Raw genomic sequence first — 24423 nt, forward strand, 5'->3', positions numbered from 1 at the left:
ACACCTTGAGACTTGTTTGCAGAAAGAATGGGGCAAAATGACACCTGAAACGCTTTATCACCTTTAAAACATTTTGTGAAAAGGAATGGCAACATTACAAAGTGGTAAATGCTTTACTGTCCCAACTTTTTTTGAAATATGTTGCAAGAATCAAAATTGAAGTGTTTATTTTGAAAATTCAATACATTTCATGAGGTGGTCAAACATCAAATGATGTGCTTGCAAAGATCATTTATAAATCACTGTTCTCGGTTTTAATTTTAAATGTAACAGTCCCAACTTTTTCTGATTTGGGGTTGTATGTGAAGCCATTGTTTGTTTAGGAATTTAACCAAAGTTGCCACTGCATTAGATAACTTTGCTAGCCATAAGCAATATAACCGCATGGGCTCAGGATTACTTTGGCAAACATATGTCAAGCACTACAATACGTAGCTACATCCACAAATTCCAGTTAAAACTTTACTGTGCCAACTGTGTTAAGTAAGTGCAGTCAATTTCTCTGGACTCAAAGGCATCAGGGATGGACCATAACACAGTGGAAACGTGTATTTTGGTCAGAAGTCAGAATTTGATGTCATTTTTGGAAGAAATGGACGCGCACTTTCTGCAGTTCAGTGCTTGTCTGAAAGCAGCTGAAGTTGCTATAACAATGTATTTAATGGAGAAGAGCCCAAACAGCTGTACATCACTGTGTAATAGTGGAGGTGGAAATAAAAGATAATGTTACCAAGGCAGAGCATGTAGAGAATGAGCAGTAATGTAATGGATAAAGTACTGAACACATGGGAACACGTTGGCACAAAGGAGCTATTTTTGACACTGATTTACTGTCTGCTGTGAGATCTGACTTCAGGCAGGAGAGGGCAGGATCAGTAATACTGAGGGAAGATGTAAGATGTTAAAAAAGAAGGGTGAGGTTGATTTGTTGAAAACTGACTGTCGAGGAGAAGGAGGAAAAGGTTGACATTATCAGAGCTAGAAAAGTTTAAGAAAGTTATTGTGATTTTTTAAGGCAGTTACAATATATTCCGATATTTCTGAACAAAAAGGTGTCTACAGTTTGGTTGTTTATGGCCTTTTGCTCCATTAAAAAATGTGACATTCTGTATCCAATACACATTTAATTAGTGATTAATATTTTTTTCTATAATGAATTTTAGAACGTGAATACAAAACATACAGTTAGACATATAGTTATGAAATGAGTAGTGACATGAAATGTTGAGAAGAATTCAGTGAGTGATTCTTTACCTTGAACTCTCCGAAGTTGAGAAGACCAGGGAGCTGGAGACAACCCCACTTGTTGAAATCAATCCCTGAACGGAAGAAGTTGAGGGTGAAAGTGGCCGACATAGAGCAGAAGAGCTGTGAAAGGAAAATGGTTTAATATACTCAATGGTTAGTACTTCATGCTACTACTTGCATGTGACTGTTATGTTATAAATGTCCTCTAATGACTTCTTGGCCTTCCCAAAAAGTTTTGTTTAAAAATTTCCAGAAATCTACCAGTTTTTGTGTGTCCAACATATTGTGCAGTAATGTCGAACGAGCACCAGCTTTGACTCTTCCTCCAGCCAAACCTCCAATCAGAGCCAGGCTATATAAGGCACCTGTGAGCCTCTGTCTCTCTGCTCTTGTTCTGCCTGGTGGTTGCTGGTAATACAGGTACAGTATGTGTCTGAAGTGACTACTCTAACCTGCCAAAGTCATATTCTGTGGCATGCGCTCTAAATGTACTGCCTCCATCACAGCCTGCATGTGCCCTGTTGTCCTGGCTGTGAGTGACACATGCTAAGGTACCACACTGGTGAGTTGCTGTTTTGTTTTATTTATGTTAATATTGGTTTTATTCCTTTTTGGCAGTGTTTACTTTGCCAAAAGGAAGCCTTATATTAACCGTGTTAAGTAGCGCAGTCAACATCTCTGGACTCAAAGGCATCTGGGACGGAGCATAAGACGGTGGAAACGTGTATTGTGGTCAGACAAGTCAGTATTTGATGTCATTTTTGGAAGATGGACGCCGTGTTCTCTGAACTAAAGATGAAAAGGATCATTCAAACTGTTACCAGCAATAAGTCCAAAAGCTAGGGTCTGGCATGGAATGGTGTTGTGTCAGTGTCCTTGGCATAGGTAATTTACACTTCTGTGATGGCACCATTAATGCCGAAAAGTACATCAAGGTTTTGGAGCAGCATATGCTGCCTTCAAGACGACATCCCCTGGGCACCCCATTGGTTAGACTGCCTCTCCACATGTGACCAAAGCTCCCATCCCCCATTTTCTTTTCCTTCATTTAAGTTGTGCTGACTTTTATAGTTTTAAAAAGGTAATTTTAGATTAATGTAGTTAAAAAAAAAAAATCCTGCCGGCAGCTGGTATATTTTTGTCCATTAACCTGTTTATCCTTTTCAGTTCCAAACCCTTCTATTATTTTGAGTTATTTCAATAAAATATTTATTGTTAATAAATTGATGATAAGAACTTGTGCAATTGATTGGTGTCCAGATAAGGAACTTAAAACAGTTGATCCTGGGGTGCCAATCCAGGTGGTGTTGTTGTGCAAAGCAAATTCATCCATTTAGTGCTCCCACCACACTTAAAGGTTCAGTGTGTACAATTTAGTGACATTTAGTGGTGAAGTTGCATATTGCAGCCGAATGCCCCTTACCTCACCTTTCCCCTCCAAACATGAAAGATAGTAGCCTTCAGTTATCAAAAAAATTCAAAAGGTGTTTAGTTTGTCGAGTCTGGGCTACTGTAAAAACACATGGCGGCCTCCGTAGAGGACCCTGATATAAATATAACATATTTAAACATAAAAGGCACATTCTTTGTACAATTTAGATGAAACACTAGTGAAAACATCACTAGGATTATTTAATATTAAATTTCTGCCAATAGATCCCTTTCACCTAAATCACACCGGACCTTCAAATAATTTCATGACGTGTTAAGTTATTCATTAAGTCAGAAAATGACATCAAGGATGCATTTTCAAGTATCTCTAGACATGACCTAAAGCTTTTATAGATCGAAAAAAAATGTTCATATGGTAGGAATTTAATCATCATGTTAATGAAGTCAGAAAATGACAGTTTAGTAATCCATTAATTTGCAACAAATAAGAATAGAGACAACATACACCTTATTTAGTATGTCACGCTGAACCAACACTGTCAATCTTCAGGGGAACACCAAGGATACATTACTTGAGAACCACACATTTCTATGCAAAATCTTGTGCCAATCCACCTATTTGTTGAGATATTTCAGTCTTGTGGACCAATCCAGCCATCCCTTAAGCCAGCATGGCCGAAAACTATAGAATCAGCAAAATGTTTAAATCTGTGTTCAGTGAGAACTGTTACATACCACTTTCCAAGTGAGGCCCTGGTTCCAAAAAGAAGAGCCCTCTTCCAAACTGAAAAGGGTACCACCTATAGGCGCACCAAAAGCAGCAGCAACTCCAGCAGCGGCACCCGCTGACACAAAGTCACGCTTGTCCCTGAACAAATAAAAGAAAATACAATATTTGTACCACATTTTGACCTCCAGGGAAGTCCTGAACAGTGTGCAGTATTTTTTTTAATAAGACTCTACCATTGCCATACCTGTCGCTACGGAAATAGGGAAAATCAAATTTGATCCTTTTGAAGGTGATGCTCTGAAACTGAAAGGGAGAAAAGATCTGATTAGCACACTTGAACCATTTTTAAATGCATTAGTGCCTGGACCTTATCAACTGTGGTTTTTGCAACTTAATCAAACTGTAACCAGTAAAATCTGATTAAATTCTAAATGATGCAAAACTAATTTTAGTCAATCTGAGTTGAGTCAGGTTCAGTTGAGTTGGTAAATAGTAAATAGCCTATATAGAGAGCTTTTCTGGTCTAGATGACCACTCAAAGTGCCTTACAGTATGGTATTTTTGCCTTTCACACACACATTCATAGAGTGCATCTATGGGCAGCACTTTCTCTATGATAACAGCACAGCCATCTAAGGCAGTATGAGGTTCATTATCTTGCCAAAGGACACTCAAACCACCTACCTTCTGGTTACAGGAAAATCCGCTCCACTAAGTTAAATTATTGTATCAAATCAAATTAAGAGACTAGAGTGTGGGGAGATAAAATATTTAATACATTTTTTCCTTTTTTATCGAAACTCTGGACTACTTTCAGACAACACAGTGCAAGTTGTATGGTGACAACAATGATACAACAAAGAGTGAAGCCAATATGAGGATCCAGCAGTAACTTAGTTAAAAACTAATTCCTTCCTTTTAGTTTTCTGTGCAGAGCTGAAATAATGAAACGGTAAAAAAAACAGTTAGGGTTCTATACTCAAAAGGCTGTAAATGCAGAAGACTGCTAATGCCATATATTAGCTTCAGCTGAGGTTTTAGGATGTTTATGTTTTTTTTCCACTGTTGATGTTGTGTTCAAGATGTTGTGCAGTTTACCTGGGGAAGGCCAGCTCCAACAATGGCTCCACTGTGTATCATTGGACCCTCTTTCCCCACAAACAGACCTGAGTAGACATAGATGATTCAGAGGCACTGTTCACCCACCACTTCATTGACCCTCAGTCATCACCAGTACAGGACATAAATGATGGCCTTGTTTGATGAGTCACAATATCTTAAGCTGAAACTAAACAAAAACTCCAAAGCTTAAAAATCAATTTAGCAATGTGGTTATGCTGACAGAAATGTAGCCACATTTCTAGAGGACTTTTTTAAAGATTTGACCCAATAATTTCAAAGACATTTCACACAAAATTGTAAAAAACTCTTATTTCTTAAGTCTTGGTCTGATTGCCTACAAAATCTCATAAGGCAAAGTAACATCTACAGTAAGAGCTACCAATTCTGGCAGTGCTAGTGTGGCATCTAGCATACTCAGGCCCCATGACCCCATCAGATTACCCATTTGATTCCTTCTTATGTGTGTGGAATAGGGTTGGCTCACCCAAATAAAGTTAGTTTTTGAGGAAATCAGGTCGGGTTTGTTGAAAAATCTAACTCTTCACTCTGGAGCAAAATCAAACTCTTATAACAATTCTAACCACATCTGAGGTCACGGTTTGCTGAACCAGCAAAGAGAAAATATCAAAGTAACAAATAAACATTTTCTGCTCACAGTAGGGAGTGCTATGAACAAGACTGAAATTTAGCCTGTAGAATTTTAAGCCTTGTCTCAGCAAACATGATAAATATTTAGAAATATCTGATGATGCAGCAGGGTTGAGCTACAGTTTAACTGTTGATGATGTGTATGAAAATTAGCAGCAGTATGGGAACTGCACCGTTTGATAAAAAAGCTTCACAACATTCCAGCCAGGTCTTAACAGTTTACTGACTAAATTTGAGCAGGATGTGAATAATCTACTACAAGTGATATGTAAATGTGTATATATATTATAATTTTCTAGTCACCAGTGGGTAGGGATATGGCTGTCATTCAAAATTTGTCTGTAGATGTTCTCAGAGTGAGATAAAGATCTGAATTTCTGTAATCTAGTTACAATTCTTTAAAATGCCATGGCAAAGGATTGAAATTCAGTATGATGTCAAAGGTTATCAAGGTCCTGAGCTGAGTATAGTTAACCTACTAGGAGAATGACACTGTGTAAAAATCACATCAATTAAAGTGTGCAAAAAAGTATGTAAATACAGCACAAAAACTATATAAAAACATGTTGAAAGAATGTTGATGTTAAAGTTTCAGGAACTTTAATATATCAATTAAATGACCAAAAAACACTGCTCATCTTTGATGAGCTTGCAATTTATGAATATATTTTCACTTTATCTTGATAAATATTGTAATAGTGGGGCATTTTCTCCCTTTGCCATGTGATCTGAAAATTCAGTGTAAAATAAGTTTGTATTTGCCGGAGAATCATGCATTCATACTTTACCTCCAGCCACACTGAACAGAACTCCAGTTGCCTTGCACAGAAAAGTTCGCAGCCGGACAATTCCAGGAATTTTCACGCCATTCAAGTAACTTTTAATTTCTGGTATCCCAGAACCAGTAGCTACTGGCTGCATGATGGGGCACCAAAACATAGCATGTTAGCATTCTTAGTCAGTGTGTTCTCTAGTATCACAAACACAGTTTCTCTGAACAATTCCTAAAAACACAGTTGGTCCTAAATAATGTGCACAAGAGGTTTAATTTATTTATTTGGGTTATTCATTTTTTTATCATAAATATTTCATATTTCAGGAACAAACACAATTCACGAGTGGTGCAGACCTGCCGTAGAAATCACGTGAAATTAGTCTAAAAAATGTGTCTTGATTTTTATTTTTTCAAGTAATTAAAAAATTTAATAAATGTAATAAATTTTCATAAATGACACCTCATAATTATTTTCAACTCTGCATTTCAAATCATAATATTTTCTAAATTCATTAATCTAATCTTATCTATCTAGATGTCCCTGCACATAGCAATAGCTTGCTAATTGGTTAATTAGCTCATCACTGGCTCATTCTGGTTAACCAGCAGACAATCTGCTATCCTTATGTACGTTTGCTCAAATACGGTGGGATTAGTCATTTTTAAACTGGTCAGACACATATCTCTGAAGTTAAAAGTGTTTGCTTTTCTTGGTTATGTTTGTACCAACCCACCTTGTCAACAAATGTAATAGAAATTCAAGACAAGGACACAAAAATGTTCTTGTATGAGGCCAAGTGAAACAACAGACCACAAAAACTCTCAAGGCTTAAAAACTTGATGAGTCTTTACAATAAACTGCACATACTATAGTTTAAGTTGTAGAAACCTGAATCAACAGCTTCAAGTTACATATATAATGGATTGGTAAAAAAAAAAAAATAATAATAATTTGGGATTTCTTACCTCAATGAGGATGAGCACACTAGCAATGAAGACAAAGGTCAAGTTAAATGCCAGGAGTTCCACCAGAGACAGAGGAAGACAGCCTTTGTCACTACACTTCTCTATAGCTGGATGTGCTCAGTTAAGGTTTAACTAAGTTGGTTTCTAAATGTGTATGTCACTGAGTGGGAACAATATGTATGATACGTCAACTGATTGTTGGTGAAAATGTTGCTCAGGGCTATACGTCTTGTCATGTACAGTCACCATGCTGCCCTGATATCTTGGGAGCTAAAGGAGCTACACTGGTTCAACCTGCAAATGCTTTGGATTCCCTGGTGAATAGCCAAGGTTCCAAATCAGTAAGCCACCTCTCCATCACAGTGAATAAAGTAATTTCTGAAGGCAAAGGAGTAAATGAACAAAAGACACATGGAGCAAGAGAGAGCAGTACAGCAGCAGTAACCTGCATTCTGTAACATAAATACACATCTGACATCCAGCAGCTTAGTCTATTAATGTTTCTGTGTTGAAGGATACAATCACCAACCAGGGTAAATTTGATTTTAGTGAAGAGACGAACAAAGAAATCCACAAATAGGCCCACCTGAAAGCGACATGGCAGTAATTTTCACTCATTTGCAACATGTTGGACTAAAAAAAATAATAAAACACAAAATTATAGGTAGTACACCTACCAGACCCACTGTGACTCCAATAGTGAACACCATCATCCATCGTACTGCTTCATACTTTTTTGCTTTCTATTGATGGATAGAAAAAATTGTAATTGACATAAAATATTTAAAACTGAGAATTAAAACCATGCAAATAATGCCCACAATGAAAATTGTGGGTTTAAAAAAATACATACATACTAAGTGTGAGCTCTCACTTGTGTGAAAAGAAGTTCCAAAATCCCTTCATAAAAGTCTCATTCTTTGTCAAATGATAACAATTAATTTCACAGTTATAAAATTTGACATTCTGATTTGATCATATAAGAAACCGATGGAACTGAAATTGTATGTGTCTCTGGTTGCAATTAAAGGGATATTTTAAAGAGACATTGTATGTTTTGTAGACTCAACCATTATAGTGGTGAGTAGATGATGAGTGAATTTTCATTTTTCAGTGCACAATCCCTTTAAGGAATATTTGAAAGGTGGCCCTGTGATGTGTGGCAAGAGTATTTGGTCACATTTTGTGTGTTATCAGTATTGCAGCGCGTTTTACAATGCACATATGAAATTGATGAAAATATTATCTCCACTTGCATGTGTTTTGTCTATTTGCATGTATTTTCTTAAAGGAGAAATTCGTTTTTTTTCTCAACCTTGTCTTTATTTCCAACATATGGTATGTAGATCTACTCACCTATAAAAGTTTGGTGAAACTTGGAGTCCTTCGGACGCTTTTAGATCCACACGCAATCGGCATATATACGTACAACGCAAGTGACTGGGGCACACACAATACAGCCTCTAAATAACGCATTATCTGCCGCGAAACTCTTTATTTACTATGAATCTCCGGCACTAGTCCCCTGTGAGTCTCGCCAGCCTCGGAGCTAGCGTTAGCTTAGCGAGTTGCTTTGTTTACATCCTGGGCTTTCACTGGGGTGACGTCACAGAGGCGCGCAGCCGCAGCTCAGCTGACGATCAGCTGTTTTTGTTTACACAGAGTTTGCTGCTGCTAGTTTTGCATGGCAGAATAATTATCAGGTGCTGTACAGTATTATTTTAAAGCAGCTGTGTCCTGGTGCTAGCTAACTTCAGCGGGCTAACGAGCAGCCTCTGAGCTAGTGTTAGCTTAGTGAACCGATTTGTTGATTAAACAGGAAGACAACTCGCTCTCGGTTCGCCAAGCTAACGCTAGCTCCGAGGCTGGCGAGACTCACAGGGGACTAGTGCTGGCAATTCATAGTAAATAAAGAGTTTCGTGGCAGATAATGCGTTATTTAGAGGCTGTATTGTGTAAGCCCCGAACCCTTGCGTTGTATGGATATACGCCGATCGCGTGTGGATCTAAAAGCGTCCGAAGCACTCCAAGTTACTCCAAACCTTTATGGGTGAGTAGATCTACATACCATATGCTGGAAATAAGGACCAGGTTGAAAAAAAACTTCCCCTTTAATAGCACAAAACATTTTCGGGCCACCTTTCGTTGACATGTGTTGCTCTGGCTTACTTGTAGCCCAGATCAGGCAATCAGGAGCAGACTGTCCCATTGCCATCATTCAATGCAGTACTATGTGAGCCAAATGTGGGATATATGGGCCTAATCTGGGCCAAAAATATTTTGCTATGTGTTTGCTAACCCAGTTGTTCGTAACATATGATACGGAATATTTTCATCAATAGCCCTTCATCAGTGTTATATATGTAAAATTATGAGGGAAAAATGCAAAAACAAATTACATGTGCATTCTCCATGGATGTTATCCACAGTTACTCGACAGAATAAAACTTGTCTTACCATGTTGTCCATCCCCTCCAGAACCTCCACATAGGACTCATTAAGGCATCGATCATAATCCAAGCTCTGTGAAAGCATAAACAAATACTGTGAAACCATCACCTTGGTAATGGATCCATTCCCCCTTTGTACCAGGGACAATATGAACAGATTAAAAATATCTGAAAATATTTCCCTTAAGGATGGCTTTTGACATGTTTTTCACCTCATAGTCTTTCCTTGGTAGAATCTCATCTTCTTCATCTCGAAATTCTCCAAGGATTGTCTGTGGGAAAATAGTAAAATACAAAAATACAGTATTATCACAGTGTCATCTAGCACAATGTATTGGAAATCAATAAAGCAGGTTTTCTGAGTTCTGGTACAGTACCACTCTGACAATTGTTTACCCAATAAGCAAATTGTGGCATTGTATCAACATTGGTCTTGGGTGATGGTGTATGTGGCGACATTCTTTTAGTATTATAAATGCAAATGCTAATGCTCCCATTTCAAATTGAACCTTTCCACTCCGTTTATGAGTCTGTATGACAGGCCTTCCAGTGCAGCTAATCTACCTAAGTGATTGTGCCAAAGATTGACAGAGGGGGACGAGGGTGTCTTCCATTCTAAAATAATAAGCTTACGCCCCAGCATCAGTGCAGTCTATACCCATTCTGCATCATAGGATGAGAGGTCCTCAAGCAGAGATGGGTCCCCCACAACATACAGCCTCTGATAGAAAGGCACATCACACTATTGTCTGCAATATTGCCATTTAAAATGCAGGCCCTGCTGCATATCTAATCAAGCACTTTCTCAACCAGGAGTCAGCCAACCACCAGGACGCATGGTTAAGGCTTCATTAAGCTGCCTAAATAATTAACAAGCGAGTGCACCCTGCGGCAGAAGCTTCAGGTCACTCGGTGGACTGTTGAGAGCAAGTCATGTGAGAAGAAGGTACAGCAGCAATCAGAGATGAGGAGCATCATGGTGAGGAGCTAGTGCCTCCAAAGGGATTGTGGCATTCGACCATGCCACGGGGTTCCCCTAACGACAGCCAGAGACAAACCAGTCCAACCATTTCTGGTTTAGCAACATCTTTTTATTAAGGTCAAACTGAAACTTACACAAAACATTAACTTAAACGGTCCAGCACTATCTGCTGGACCTCTGGCTTCCTCAAGTCTCTCTCCCAGTGTCCTTCTCCAGTGTGTGTTTCAGAGCGTTCTTTCCCCGAGTGTTCTTCCTTTGAGTCTCTAGTGCGTTCCTCCCGAGGCAGCTCTGCTGCCTCCTTTTAAAGTCTGAGGATCAATCAGCTAACAGCTCTCACCTGTGCTGATTGATCCTCTGTGGTGCAGGTGAAGGTGCTCTCTCCGCCCCTTCACCTCCACATACCCCCACCGTCAAATTCAGGTCCGGGAGCTATCCGGCCTGAACTACTCCCCCCCCTCCCATCCGGCCAGGGGAGGAACCCAGCCCACTGACTGAGGCGCTCCGGGGGTCGAGCAGGTGGGCGTCGCGGGACGCGGCATCTCTCAGGCGGCCTGGAAGGTGGGCGCCGCCGCACAGGCACCTTGGACCCCGGAACAGTGGTGCGCTGCCGTCCGGGAGACCCACCCATCGAAGCCGGGTCCGCCGGTGTCAGCTTCCCCGCCGACCGAGGCACCGGAACCGGAGGTCTCGGCTTCCCCGCCGACCTGGGCGCAGGAAGAGGAGCAGGACCCGGAGGTGTCGGCTTCCCCGCCGACCTAGGCACCGGGACCGGAGGCTTCAACTCCTCCGCGGACACGGGAGCAGGAAGAGGAGTCGGCCCGGGAGGTGTCGGCTTCACCGCCGACCTAGGCACCGGAACCGGAGGTCTCGGCTTCCCCGCCGACCTCAGCGCTGGAACCGGAGGCGTCAGCTTCCCCGCTGACCCTGGAGCCGGACCCATCGGCTTCACCGCCGATCGGGGACCAGCGCTCCCGCCCTCTCCAGCTCGGTGTCGCAGGTGAGACGCTCAAGCCTCATCCTCTCCGTCTGCCTCAGGAGCACCTCCGTCTGCCTCTGCGTCTGCCTCAGGATCTCCATCGTCTTGGCCCACTCCATGTCTCTGGCTGTGTGAAGTCCCTGTTCAGGTGCCAGTGTGGCATTCGACCATGCCACGGGGTTCCCCTCACGACAGCCAGAGACAAACCAGTCCAACCATTTCTGGTTTAGCAACATCTTTTTATTAAGGTCAAACTGAAACTTACACAAAACATTAACTTAAACGGTCCAGCACTATCTGCTGGACCTCTGGCTTCCTCAAGTCTCTCTCCCAGTGTCCTTCTCCAGTGTGTGTTTCAGAGCGTTCTTTCCTCCCGAGGCAGCTCTGCTGCCTCCTTTTAAAGTCTGAGGATCAATCAGCTAACAGCTCTCACCTGTGCTGATTGATCCTCTGTGGTGCAGGTGAAGGGGCTCTCTCTGCCCCTTCACCTCCACAGGGATCAACATCCATTGTCTGGATTTGTTTCGGATTCAGGGCAAGTGACGTTAAACAAGAAGAAGTCAGATGTAAAGAGTGCAGCGGAGTTGTGTCTGCCCCGCAGGGTAACCCTCCTAATCCGTTCATCATCAATCAGAAAAAACCTCATGAACACAAATACGAGGAATGCATGAAGGTCTCTCTCTCTCTCTCTCTCTCTCTCTCTCTCTCTCTCTGTGTCATGGCGGAGTGAGTGTGTTTGGAGCTGAGAGCTGGTGGTGGTGTCTGAGCGTTAAATCGTTTCATTTGCCTCATTTTCTCACTATTTAATGTTATATGTCTCACATAGTTTAATAATCACGTTATCTCACAGTAGTTTGTAGTTTAATGTTTGGTGTATTTGTGTGTTTCCCCTCACCGGCGTCTTGCCGGTAGTGTGGCAGGCGCCATGTCTAACGGGAGTTTTAAACATCTCACCCGCAAACACGGTGTTAAGATCTCTGCCACCTTCCCCTGCAGCGTGGAGGACATCGGCCTCGCTGTGGGGGAGAAGGTCGGCCACAGCGGCGTCGCGTCGGCCGCTCGAATGAACAGTGCCGTGGTTGTTTTCCTGGACCGAGTGGAGAAGGTGAACTTGGTCATCGAGACAGGAATTACCGTGAACGGCGTCTTCGTACAGGTGCTACCTCTGTCCCAACCCGCCACCAAGGTAGTCCTGTCCAACGTCCCCCCCTTCATAACCGATGAGTTCCTCAGCAGAGAGCTGTCCAGACACGGGAAGGTGGCGTCCCCGATCCGCAAGATGTTGTCTGGATGTAAGTCTCCATTACTGAAACACGTGGTGTCTCACCGGAGACAACTGTATATGATACTTAACAACCGGAGCGAGGAGCTCAACCTTATCTTCCACGTTAAAGTAGATGATTACGACTACGTGATTTTCGCCACTTCATCGGTGATGAAGTGCTTCGGTTGTGGAGAGGAGGGACACACGGTGAGAGCCTGTCCGAGACGGAGTGACTTGGCTCCGCCCGGCCCGGGGGCGGCTGCGGACGCTGGAGCTCCCGCCTGGGGCGCCAGTCCCGCGGCGGCGGACCTTCTGCCCGGCGGCCCAGGCCGAGCGGCCGCTCACCGCTCCACGGACCTCTCCGCGGAGACCCGCCGCTGTGGCCGACCCGACACACAGGGTGAGTTCTGTTAATGCACAGGGTATGAGGGTGGAGGGTATTTTGGGTGAGGAGGGTGTTTTGGGTGAGGTAGAGGAAAGGGAGGTGGGAGGTGAAGGGAAAGAAGAAAGTGGTGGGAGTGGGGTGTGTATGAAACAGGTGGAGGAGAAGACAGGTGAGGAGGAAAGGAAAGGGGGTGAAGAAAAGAGTGAGCAGCAAGGGAAGGGTGGAGAAATCAATGTAAATAAAGGAAATAAAACTGGAGAGAGTAGTGTGTCATGGAGTGAACAGGTGGAGGAGGCTGAGATGGAGGAAGAGACAGAAAAAGCAGTAAAACCAAAGCAAACAATAAAACGCAGGCGATCAACCAGAGATGCAACCAACGAAGCAAAAAAACAGCAAAGTGGAGGAAAATCAGATAAACAGTGATGAAAGTGAGAATGAGTGTGTGTCTGACAGCAGCGATGTCCCAAGTTTTAACAGCAGTCAAAAAAAGAAAATGTTCACTGGAGAAAAATTAAAACATTTCCTACATCAAACCAAAAACCAACACGGGGTGAAGGTGGAAGAACACTTCCCAGACTTAGGTCTTTTTATTTCCTCGGCTAGACTCCACATGAGCCAGAGGGAAGAGTCTGGCCTCACAGATCAGGTTTTTAGATTAAAGAAACTTGTGCTCAAAGCAAAAAAACAACTGAGCAGTGATGGAAAAGGCAGCAATGTGTGTTTTAATTAACTTATTATTTTCTATTATAGTTTTTAACATCTCTACCACTATGGATGTTTTTAAAATAGGTGTTTTAAACGTAAACGGTGCAAGAGACCAAAAGAAAAGACATTTTATTTATGAATCAGCGAAAATGAAGAAAATAGATGTCTTCTTTTTACAAGAAACACATAGTGATTTTAATAATGAGTCTGACTGGAGGAGGGAGTGGGAAGGGGAAGCCATTTTAAGTCACAACACCTCCCTCAGTGGAGGAGTGGGCTTCCTCTTCTCACGGGCTTTTAAACCCAAGGCACTGGAGGTCCAACATTTTATCGAGGGGAGGCTTCTTTTAGTCAAAGCTCAGTTCGACCATTTTGCTGCTGTTTTTATCAACATTTATGCTCCAACATCTGGTGCAGAGAGGAAGCAGTTTTTAGTCAAAGTAAATGACGTTTTAAATGGTTGCTCTACGGAGGATTTTTTATTCTTGGGGGGGGGGTTTTAACTGCACTGAAGATGCGATTTTAGATTAGAACCACACAGAGCCTCATGCAGCCTCTCAACACGCCTTGAAGCAGCTGGTCCGCTCTCACGGCCTGGTGGATGTGTGGAGGAGGATGCACCCAGACTCCAGACAGTACACCCACTTCAGAGAGAGCAGGGTCTCCTTAGCCAGACTAGACCGTATTTATTGTTTTAAACATAATTTTAACATTTTTAAGAGTTGTGTTATTATGCCTGCTGGTTTTACTGATCATTCTCTCATTTTATCTCATGTTTTTATCAGGAACATTTTACCCAAAAGTGCTTATTGGCATTTTAATTCTGTTTTAACATTTGATAGGAGTTTTAGAGAGGTCTTTATTTATTTCTGAGGTGTTTTTAGACAGAGGAAGGGCCAGTTTAACAATCTTAGGCAGTGGTGGGATCATGGTAAGACACAAATAAGACTATTGTGTCAACAGCACACACTAAACGTCACACGAGATAGCACCAGATCTATGAAGGATCTAGAGACCGACATAGTGGAACTAGAACATTTAAGTGAGTTTAGCCGACCTGCTGGACAGTAAAGTACAGGGCGCCTTGGTCAGGTCCCGGTTCCAGAACATCACAGAGATGGATGCTCCCTCTAGCTATTTCTTCAGCCTGGAGAAAAAGAACGGGCAGGGGAAAGTAATCCACGCACTGCTGTCTGACACGGGGCAAGAACTGACGGAACCAAGCCAGATACGAGGGCGGGCTGTAAGCTTTTATCAACTTTTATACTCCCTGAGTACAAGGAGGAGCCGGCGCTCCTGGAAGGTTTCTGCGGGGGACTACCCCAGGTCTCTGCAGAGACCAACGCACAGCTCGAGGGCCCCCTCCAGATGCAGGAGCTACTGACCGCCCTGCAGGGCATGCAGGCACGGCGAGCTCCTGGCATTGATGGCCTCACAGTAGAATTTTATAAGGCCTACTGGGACATCCTCGCAAAGGATGTCTCAGAGGTTTTTAATGAGTGTCTGGCCTCTGGTTCCATGCCAGTGTCCTGCAGGAGGGCAGTCCTCACACTACTGCCCAAAAAGGGGAACCTGCAGGACATCAGAAACTGGCGCCCTGTGTCACTGCTCTGTGTGGATTACAAACTCCTGTCCAAAGTATTGGACTCCAGGCTGGGAAAGGCTATGGAGCAGGTCATCCATCGGGACCAGACCTACTGCGTCCCCGGCAGGTCCATGGTGGACAATGTCCACCTGATTCGAGATGTTTTGGATGTCTCTAGTTCATTAGGTGCAAACACTGGTTTCATTTCCATAGACCAAGAAAAGGCTTTTAACCGTGTTGAACACAGCTTCCTGTGGAAAGTGATGGAGAAGTTTGGGTTCAGCGCTGGCTTCATAGCTAAGATCAAGGTGCTGTACAGTGATGTTGAGAGTGTGCTGAAGGTCAACGGCAGTCTGAGTGCTCCTTTTAGAGTGTGTAGAGGTGTCAGGCAGGGCTGTGCTCTGTCAGGGATGCTCTACGCTCTCTCCCTGGAACCTCTCCTCCACAAAATACGTTCCAACCTTCAAGGGTTGTTTTATCCTGGTTTTAGTAGAAACATGATTTTATCTGCCTACGCAGACGATCTTATAGTTTTTATTAAGAACCAAATGGAGGTTGACATTTTAGCAGACATTATCAAGGATTTTAGCTCGGCATCGGCAGCGAGGGTCAACTGGAAAAAAAGCGAAGCCCTCGCTGTCGGTGAGTGGCGCAGCGGTCTCCCGGTTCTCCCCCAAAACCTGGAGTGGAAGAAAGGAGGTTTAAAATATCTAGGTTTTAAATATCTTGTTTTTAGGAGCAGACCACATAATGAAGAAGAACTGGGAGACCGTCACAGAAAAAATTCAAAACAAACTCAACAATTGGAAATGGCTGCTCCCCCAGATGTCTCTTAGAGGTAGAGTTCTGGTTTTAAACAACTTAGTAGCATCCCAGCTGTGGCACCGACTAACCTGTGTAGACCCCCCCCCCCCCCCCGGGCTTACTCGCAGAAATTCAGAGGAAGGTGGTTGACTTCCTCTGGGGTGGTCTGCACTGGGTGCCACAGGGGATGCTGTTTTTAGACAGAGAGGAGGGGGGACAGGGCCTTGTCCACCTGGCCAGCCGGACTGCCACTTTTAGACTCCAATTCATACAAAGGTACCTCACAGGTCCGGCAGATCTGGTGTGGAGAGATGTGGCCAGCAGCATCCTGAGGCGTGCCAATAAGCTGGGGTTGGATGATGCTCTGTTTTTAACTGATCCTAAATTTTTACTATGTTACCTCCTTTTTATAAAGGTGTTTTTAAGTCATGGGCCCTTTTTAACCATAAAAGGTGCCCAGAAGCCAACTCTCTGCACTGGTTGTTGAGAGAACCCCTCGTCAATGGAGCCAGACTGGACGTCATTGACAAAACAACACATTGCGCTGATGGCGGCGCTGACCCGGTCTGGAACCCTGACCCTACAGCAGCTGATGGATGCAGTGGGGCCGAAACTGACCAACACCCAGGCCCTGGGCTCTCTGCTGGGGCTGCAGTCTCTCTGGGTGGCCCAGAGGATCCTGGAACTCTGGACCCAGAGGCTCTCCGTAGAAGAGCCTCCTGAGGGGCCACCAAAGCAAAGAAATCAAACCTGATGCTGCAGACCCCTACCCTGATATCATCCTGAGCCCAGGGCTGGGGGAGAAGACCGGCCCCCTACTCACTGTAGTAAATGAACAAAAACTAACCATACACAGAGGTGACAAAAAAACCCTCTACAGGAACTGTGTAAAGAGCATCCACCAGTCCGGACTGAGCAACAGGCCCCCCACTGTGTGGACACAGAGGTGGGGTGAAAATGGACCCAGCCCACAGTGGAGGATTTTATATAAACCTCCCCTAAAAAAAAGGACCGGCGACCTCCAGTGGAGAATTTTACACGGTGCCATTGCTTCCAACGCTTTTATTAATCCCACTGTTCTTAACAAGTGCCCATTTTGCGATCTGCGTGAGACTGTCTATCACGTTTTTACAGAGTGCAAGAGACTCACAAGTCTCTTCTCTCGTTTAACCACGGTTTTTAGTCTTTTTAACGTAATTTTCACTGAGAAGGTTTTTATCATGGGAGCTGGCTACAAGAAATTTAATAAAGAGAAGTGGCAGCTCCTAAACTTCCTATGAGGTGAAGCCAAACTGGCAATTTATATCAGCCGTAAACACTGGGTGGAGAACAAGGAAGGGCAGGAAGCAATGGCAGTGTGGGTGACAAACCTCCGAGCAAGACTCAGACTCGAGTTCAATTTTTATAAACATATCTCTGATCTCGAGTCTTTTAAAAAACGCTGGTGTTTTAAAAACATAATCTGCACCGTAAGTGATGATGAGCTGTCTTTTCCACACTTTTTAACTGTTTGATGTATTTTTAAATTATTCTAATTACATGAGCACTTTATTTTAAAAACCTGTACAAATGAAAATATGTAAATAAAGTGTTTTTGTAAAAATCTCTCTCTCTCTCTCTCTCTCTTTTATAGCATATTTATTCAGTTAGCCCTTGGTAAAATTGTATTATTTATTATGGGTGCCTTGCCAGCTGGGGGCAGGCTTTGCCCCATGCAATGCATTGGCACTTATATTATTATTCCTCGGGTTTATTATTATGGGTGCATTGCCAGCTGGGGGCGGAGCCAATGCATTGCATGGGGCGAACTGGGAAGGTTTTTATCATGGGAGCTGGCTACAAGGGCTTACTCGCAGAAATTCAGAGGAAGGTGGTTGACTTCCTCTGGGGTGGTCTGCACTGGGTGCCACAGGGGATGCTGTTTTTAGACAGAGAGGAGGGGGGACAGGGCCTTGTCCACCTGGCCAGCCGGACTGCCACTTTTAGACTCCAATTCATACAAAGGTATGCATTGCATGGGGCGAAGCCCCATGCAATGCATTGGCACTTATATTATTATTCCTCGGGTTTATTATGGGTGCCTTGCCAGCTGGGGGCTCCGCCCCCAGCTGGCAATGCATTGCATGGGGCGAAGCCCCATGCAATGCATTGGCACTTATATTATTATTGCTCGGGCTTATTATGGTTATTTCTTCTTCCCAAAATTTCGTCCCGCTACTCCTCCCGCAGATTTCATCGCACATACTCGAGACCTATAAAATACGATGCGGAATTACGTCGAATCCTGTGCTATGACTTTTCTAAGAATTTCGTCCAGTAGTTCGCTCAAAAATCGCGAAAACGTGGCCAAAATCGACGAATGGGACTAAAGCTCGCTTTCTCAAAAGAGCGAGTGGCCAAAAACGGGCGTTTTTCAGCCACTTTTTTTGTCTTTAAACACTTCTCCTAGCCACAAACGGAGTCCGACAGACATGATTTTCACATCAGGTGAAAATAGAGATTGTTTCCTACGCACACATGCCACTCTGACATCTGTCGGTTCAGTAGTTTAGGCTTGAACATTTTTTTGAAAAATCTTTTCCGGTCTCACCTCTCCATTGACTCCCATGTTAATTTTGGGAAAAAAAGTCAGAAAAGGAGAAATACGAAGAAAAATTTCTAACTCGCTCCCACGGTCTCATTTCTGAACTCTCTCCCGCCAAAACATATTTGTACGTTCGTGGAAGTCTTGGGATTCTCAAAATGTTTTCATTTCTTAGATAGGACCTATAGTTTTTGAGTTACAAGCATTTGTTTGAAGAGTGGCGCTAGAGCAGCACACTCTAACTTTTGAATGGACTTCAATGGAGATCTCCAAAAAAGATTCCTGATGAGAAAACTAAATTTCTAAATCGCTCTTACGGTCTCATTTCTTAACTCTTATGAAATATAAACATATGTGGACGTCGGCCAAAGTCTTGTGATTCTCACAATGTGTTCATTTCTCAGATACGACTTATAGATTTTGAGTTAGAAGCTTTTGTTTGAGGGTTGGTCTGAAACCAGTTTTTGTCTCCAAAGTGTGCGCGCAGCAGGTGTTCCTCATCTAATCAGTGAGTAACCATAGCAACCCCATAGACTGTCAGAGGTCAAGTCTCCTCTATAAATTTACTAGATTCAAAGTTTTTGCCACCATCCGCTTTGGCCCAGTGGTTAAGGCACTCGGATCATGTGACGTAAGTCTGGGTTCGAATCCGGGTGAGGGTGGTGGTTTTTGCTAATTTTTGGAGCATATAAATAAAAGTAAAAATAAGCCCCCCCACCCCCCCCATAGTAACTAGATATTACCAGGAACATGTAATGGGCCTTCCTCTGAACATTCTGTAACTATTTGGGAGTTTTATTTTGAAAGTCCACTCTTTTTCCGGCTCCCTGGGAACATCCTGTAACTATTTGGGCATTTTATTTTGAAAGTCCAGCTTTTTTTAGGCTTCTTAGAAACATTCCTTAACAATCTGGGGATTTTATTTTGAAATTCTAGCTTTTTTTTACTCTTCCTAGGAACATCCTGTAACTATTTGGGAGTTTTATTTTGAAAATCCACTATTTTTCCAGCTCCCTTGGAACATCCTTTAACGATCTGGGGGTTTTATTTTGAAAAACCAGGCTCTGTACAGCTTTCCTGGTAGCATTCTATTACTATGGGGGGGCTTATTTCAAAATAAAGGCCCATTACAGACTTCCTGATAACATTCTATTACAATGGGGGAGGGTTGTTTATTTTTATATTCAAAATATAGGCTCTGCACAGACTTCCTGGTAACATTCTATTACAATGGGTGGGGCTATTTTCAAAATAAAGGCTCATTACATGTTTCCTGGTAATAACCAGTTACTATGGGGGGGGATGGGGGGGCTTATTTGTACCATCAAACATAAGCTCTGTACATGTTTCCTTGTAATATGGGGGGATGGGGGGGCTTATTTTCAAAATAAAGGCTTTATACAGACATACAACATTCTATTAAAATGGGCGAGGGTTGTTTATTTTTATATTCAAAATAAAGGCTCATTACATGTTTGCTGGTAATATCCAGTTACTATTGGGGGGGTGGGGGGGCTTATTTATACACTCAAACATAGGCTCTGTACATGTTTCCTTGTAATATGGGGGGATGGGGGGGCTTATTTTCAAAATAAAGGCTTTGTACAGACTTCCTGATAACATTCTATTGCAATGGGGGAGGGTTGTTTATTTTTATATTCAAAATAAAGACTCTGTATAGACTTCCTAGTAACATTCTATTATCATGGGGGGGAGCTTATTTTCAAAAATAATAAATGTTTTTTTTGTCCCGCTACTCCTCCCACAGATTTCATCGCACATACTCGAGACCTATAAAAATACATGCGGAATTACGTCGAATCGTGTGCTATGACTTTTCTAAGAATTTCGTCCAATAATTCGCTCAAAAATCGCGAAAACGCGGCCAAAATCGACGAATGGGACTCAAGGTCTCTCGCCCTAAAGAGAGAATCGGCCAAAACGGGCGTTTTTCAGCCACTTTTTTTGTCTTTAAACACTTCTCCTAGCCACAAACGGAGTCCGACAGACATGATTTTTACATCTGGTGAAAGTAGAGTTTGTTTCCTACGCACACATGCCACTCTGACATCTCTCGGTCCAGTAGTTTAGGCTGAGTCAATTTACCGAGAAATCTTTTCCGGTCTCACCTCTCCATTGACTCCAATGTTAATTTTTGGAAAAAAGTCAGAAAAGGAGAAATACGAAGAAAAATTTCTAACTCGCTCCCACGGTCTCATTTCTGAACCCTTTCTCGCCAAAACATATCTGTACGTTCGTGGAAGTCTTGGGATTCTCAAAATGTTTTCATTTCTTAGATAGGACCTATAGTTTTTGAGTTACAAGCATTTGTTTGAAGAGTGGCGCTAGAGCAGCGCCCTCTACCGTTTTCATTGACTTCAATGGAGATCACCAAAAATGATTTCTGATGAGAAAACTAAATTTCTAAATCGCTCTTACGGTCTCATTTCTTAACTCTTATGAAATATAAACATATGTGGACGTCGGCCAAAGTCTTGTGATTCTCACAATGTGTTCATTTCTCAGATACGACTTATAGATTTTGAGTTAGAAGCTTTTGTTTGAGGGTTGGTCTGAAACCAGTTTTTGTCTCCAAAGTGTGCGCGCAGCAGGTGTTCCTCATCTAATCAGTGAGTAACCATAGCAACCCCATAGACTGTCAGAGGTCAAGTCTCCTCTATAAATTTACTAGATTCAAAGTTTTTGCCACCATCCGCTTTGGCCCAGTGGTTAAGGCACTCGGATCATGTGACGTAAGTCTGGGTTCGAATCCGGGTGAGGGTGGTGGTTTTTGCTAATTTTTGGAGCATATAAATAAAAGTAAAAATAAGCCCCCCCACCCCCCCATAGTAACTAGATGTTACCAGGAACATGTAATGGGCCTTTATTTTGAAAATAACCCCCCCCCATTATAATAGAATGTTACCAGTAAACATGTAATGAGCCTTTATTTTGAATATAAAAATAAACAACCCTCCCCCATTGTAATAGAATGTTATCAGGAAGTCTGTACAAAGCCTTTATTTTGAAAATAAGCCCCCCCATCCCCCCATATTACAAGGAAACATGTAGAGAGCTTATGTTTAAGCGTATAAATAAGCCCCCCCATAGTAACTGGATATTACCAGAAACATCTAATGAGCCTTTATTTTGAAAATAAGCCCCCCCAATAGTAACTGGATATTACCAGGAAGTCTGTACAGAGCCTTTATTTTGAAAATAAGCCCCCCAATAGTAACTGGATGTTACCAGGAAGTCTGTACAAAGCCTTTATTTTGAATATAAAAATAAACAACCCTCCCCCATTGTAATAGAATGTTATCAGGAAGTCTGTACAAAGCCTTTATTTTGAAAATAAGCCCCCCCAATAGTAACTGGATGTTACCAGGAAACATGTAATGAGCCTTTATTTTGAAAATAAGCCCCCCCATAGTAATAGAATGCTAACAGGAAAGCTGTACAGAGCCTGGTTTTTCAAAATAAAACCCCCAGATGGTTACAGGATGTTGCCAGGGAGCTGGAAAAATAGTAGATTTTCAAAATAAAACTCCCAAATAGTTACAGGATGTTCCTAGGAAGAGTAAAAAAAGCTAGAATTTCAAAATAAAATCCCCAGATTGTTAAGGAATGTTTCTAAGAAGCCTAAAAAAAGCTGGACTTTCAAAATAAAATGCCCAAATAGTTACAGGATGTTCCCAGGGAGCCGGAAAAAGAGTGGACTTTCAAAATAAAACTCCCAAATAGTTACAGAATGTTCCCAGGAAGCCTGAAAGACGCTGGATTTTCAAAATAAAAACCCCAAATAGTTACAGAATGTTTCCAGGAAGCCTGAAAGACACTGGATTTTCAAAATAAAACTCCCAAATAGTTACAGAATGTTCCCAGGAAGCCTAAGATATGCTGGATTTTCAAAATAAAATCCCCAGATGGTTAAGGGATGTTCCTAAGAAGCCAAAAAAAGTCTGGACTTTCCAAATAAAAACCCCAGATAGTTGCGGGATGTTGTGAGGATGCTTGAAGGAGTCTGGATTTTCAAAATAAAATCCACAAATAGTTACAGGATGTTCCCAGGAAGCCTGAAAGTGGCTGAATTTTTAAAATGAAATCCCATGGATGGTGATTAGACCTTATAACATGGTTTCTCTCTGTCTCTGAAATTGGTAAAGTCTCTCAGTCACCACTCTGGATCATGTGATCAAAATGCAGCTTTTATACATGTCTTTCTCTCTCACTGTCTCACTCTCTCTCCCAGGGTCTCTCTCCTTCCTCTCGAACTGTTACAGTCTCTCTCTCTCTCTCTCTCTCTCTGAAATTGGTCAACTCTCAGGGTCTCTGTCCTTCGTCTTCAAGGAAATGTCTCTCTGTACGCGAGCATCGGCGACGAGCGCAAGGCACCCATTCAAAATGTCTCGGCAGGAGAGATTTTCTAGTTATGGGTGCCTTGCCAGCTGGGGGCTCCGCCCCCAGCTGGCAATGCATTGCATGGGGCGAAGCCCCATGCAATGCATTGGCACTTATATTATTATTCCTCGGGTTTATTATGGGTGCCTTGCCAGCTGGGGGCTCCGCCCCCAGCTGGCAATGCATTGCATGGGGCGAAGCCCCATGCAATGCATTGGCACTTATATTATTATTCCTCGGGTTTATTATTCTTATTTCTTCTTCCCAAAATTTCGTCCCGCTACTCCTCCCACAGATTTCATCGCACATACTCGAGACCTATAAAATACGATGCGGAATTACGTCGAATGCTGTGCTATGACTTTTCTAAGAATTTCGTCCAGTAGTTCGCTCAAAAATCGCGAAAACGTGGCCAAAATCGACGAATGGGACTAAAGCTCGCTTTCTCAAAAGAGCGAGTGGCCAAAAACGGGCGTTTTTCAGCCACTTTTTTTGTCTTTAAACACTTCTCCTAGCCACAAACGGAGTCCGACAGACATGATTTTTACATCTGGTGAAAGTAGAGTTTGTTTCCTACGCACACATGCCACTCTGACATCTGTCGGTTCAGTAGTTTAGGCTTGAACATTTTTTTGAAAAATCTTTTCCGGTCTCACCTCTCCATTGACTCCCATGTTAATTTCTGGAAAAAAGTCAGAAAAGGAGAAATACGAAGAAAAATTTCTAACTCGCTCCCACGGTCTCATTTCTGAACTCTCTCGCACCAAAACATATCTGTACGTTCGTGGAAGTCTTGGGATTCTCACAATGTTTTCATTTCTTAGATAGGACCTATAGTTTTTGAGTTGCAAGCTTTTGTTTGAAGAGTGGCGCTAGAGCAGCACCCTCTACCGTTTTCATTGACTTCAATGGAGATCACCAAAAAAGATTCCTGATGAGAAAACTAAATTTCTAAATCGCTCTTACGGTCTCATTTCTTAACTCTTATTAAATATAAACATATGTGGACGTCGGCCAAAGTCTTGGGATTCTCACAATGTGTTCATTTCTCAGATACGACTTATAGATTTTGAGTTAGAAGCTTTTGTTTGAGGGTTGGTGTGAAACCAGTTTTTGTCTCCAAAGTGTGCGCGCAGCAGGTGTTCCTCATCTAATCAGTGAGTAACCATAGCAACCCCATAGACTGTCAGAGGTCAAGTCTCCTCTATAAATTTACTAGATTCAAAGTTTTTGCCACCATCCGCTTTGGCCCAGTGGTTAAGGCACTCGGATCATGTGACGTGAGTCTGGGTTCGAATCCGGGTGAGGGTGGTGGTTTTTGCTAAATTTTGGAGCATATAAATAAAAGTAAAAATAAGCCCCCCCACCCCCCCCATAGTAACTGGATGTTACCAGGAACATGTAAG

At 42.7% G+C, this 24423-nt stretch overlaps 1 protein-coding gene across 2 annotated transcripts in view; it reads right to left on the reverse strand.

The window, feature by feature from the left end:
* clcn6 (chloride channel 6) overlaps nucleotides 1–24423 on the reverse strand; it is an 89040-nt gene that overhangs the window by 25474 nt on the left and 39143 nt on the right. For both annotated transcript variants that reach the window (XM_069526671.1, XM_069526672.1), the window contains exons 2-11: nucleotides 9544–9603; nucleotides 9339–9404; nucleotides 7559–7624; nucleotides 7401–7467; nucleotides 6882–6988; nucleotides 5929–6055; nucleotides 4469–4536; nucleotides 3615–3673; nucleotides 3376–3508; nucleotides 1255–1368 (exon numbers count right to left, since the gene is read on the reverse strand). In XM_069526671.1, the coding sequence (XP_069382772.1) occupies nucleotides 1255–1368; nucleotides 3376–3508; nucleotides 3615–3673; nucleotides 4469–4536; nucleotides 5929–6055; nucleotides 6882–6988; nucleotides 7401–7467; nucleotides 7559–7624; nucleotides 9339–9404; nucleotides 9544–9603 (867 nt within the window). The remainder of the gene's footprint in view (nucleotides 1–1254; nucleotides 1369–3375; nucleotides 3509–3614; nucleotides 3674–4468; nucleotides 4537–5928; nucleotides 6056–6881; nucleotides 6989–7400; nucleotides 7468–7558; nucleotides 7625–9338; nucleotides 9405–9543; nucleotides 9604–24423) is intronic.

Source organism: Paralichthys olivaceus, chromosome 6 (assembly GCF_024713975.1).
Source record: "Paralichthys olivaceus isolate ysfri-2021 chromosome 6, ASM2471397v2, whole genome shotgun sequence".
Lineage (NCBI taxonomy): Eukaryota > Metazoa > Chordata > Actinopteri > Pleuronectiformes > Paralichthyidae > Paralichthys > Paralichthys olivaceus.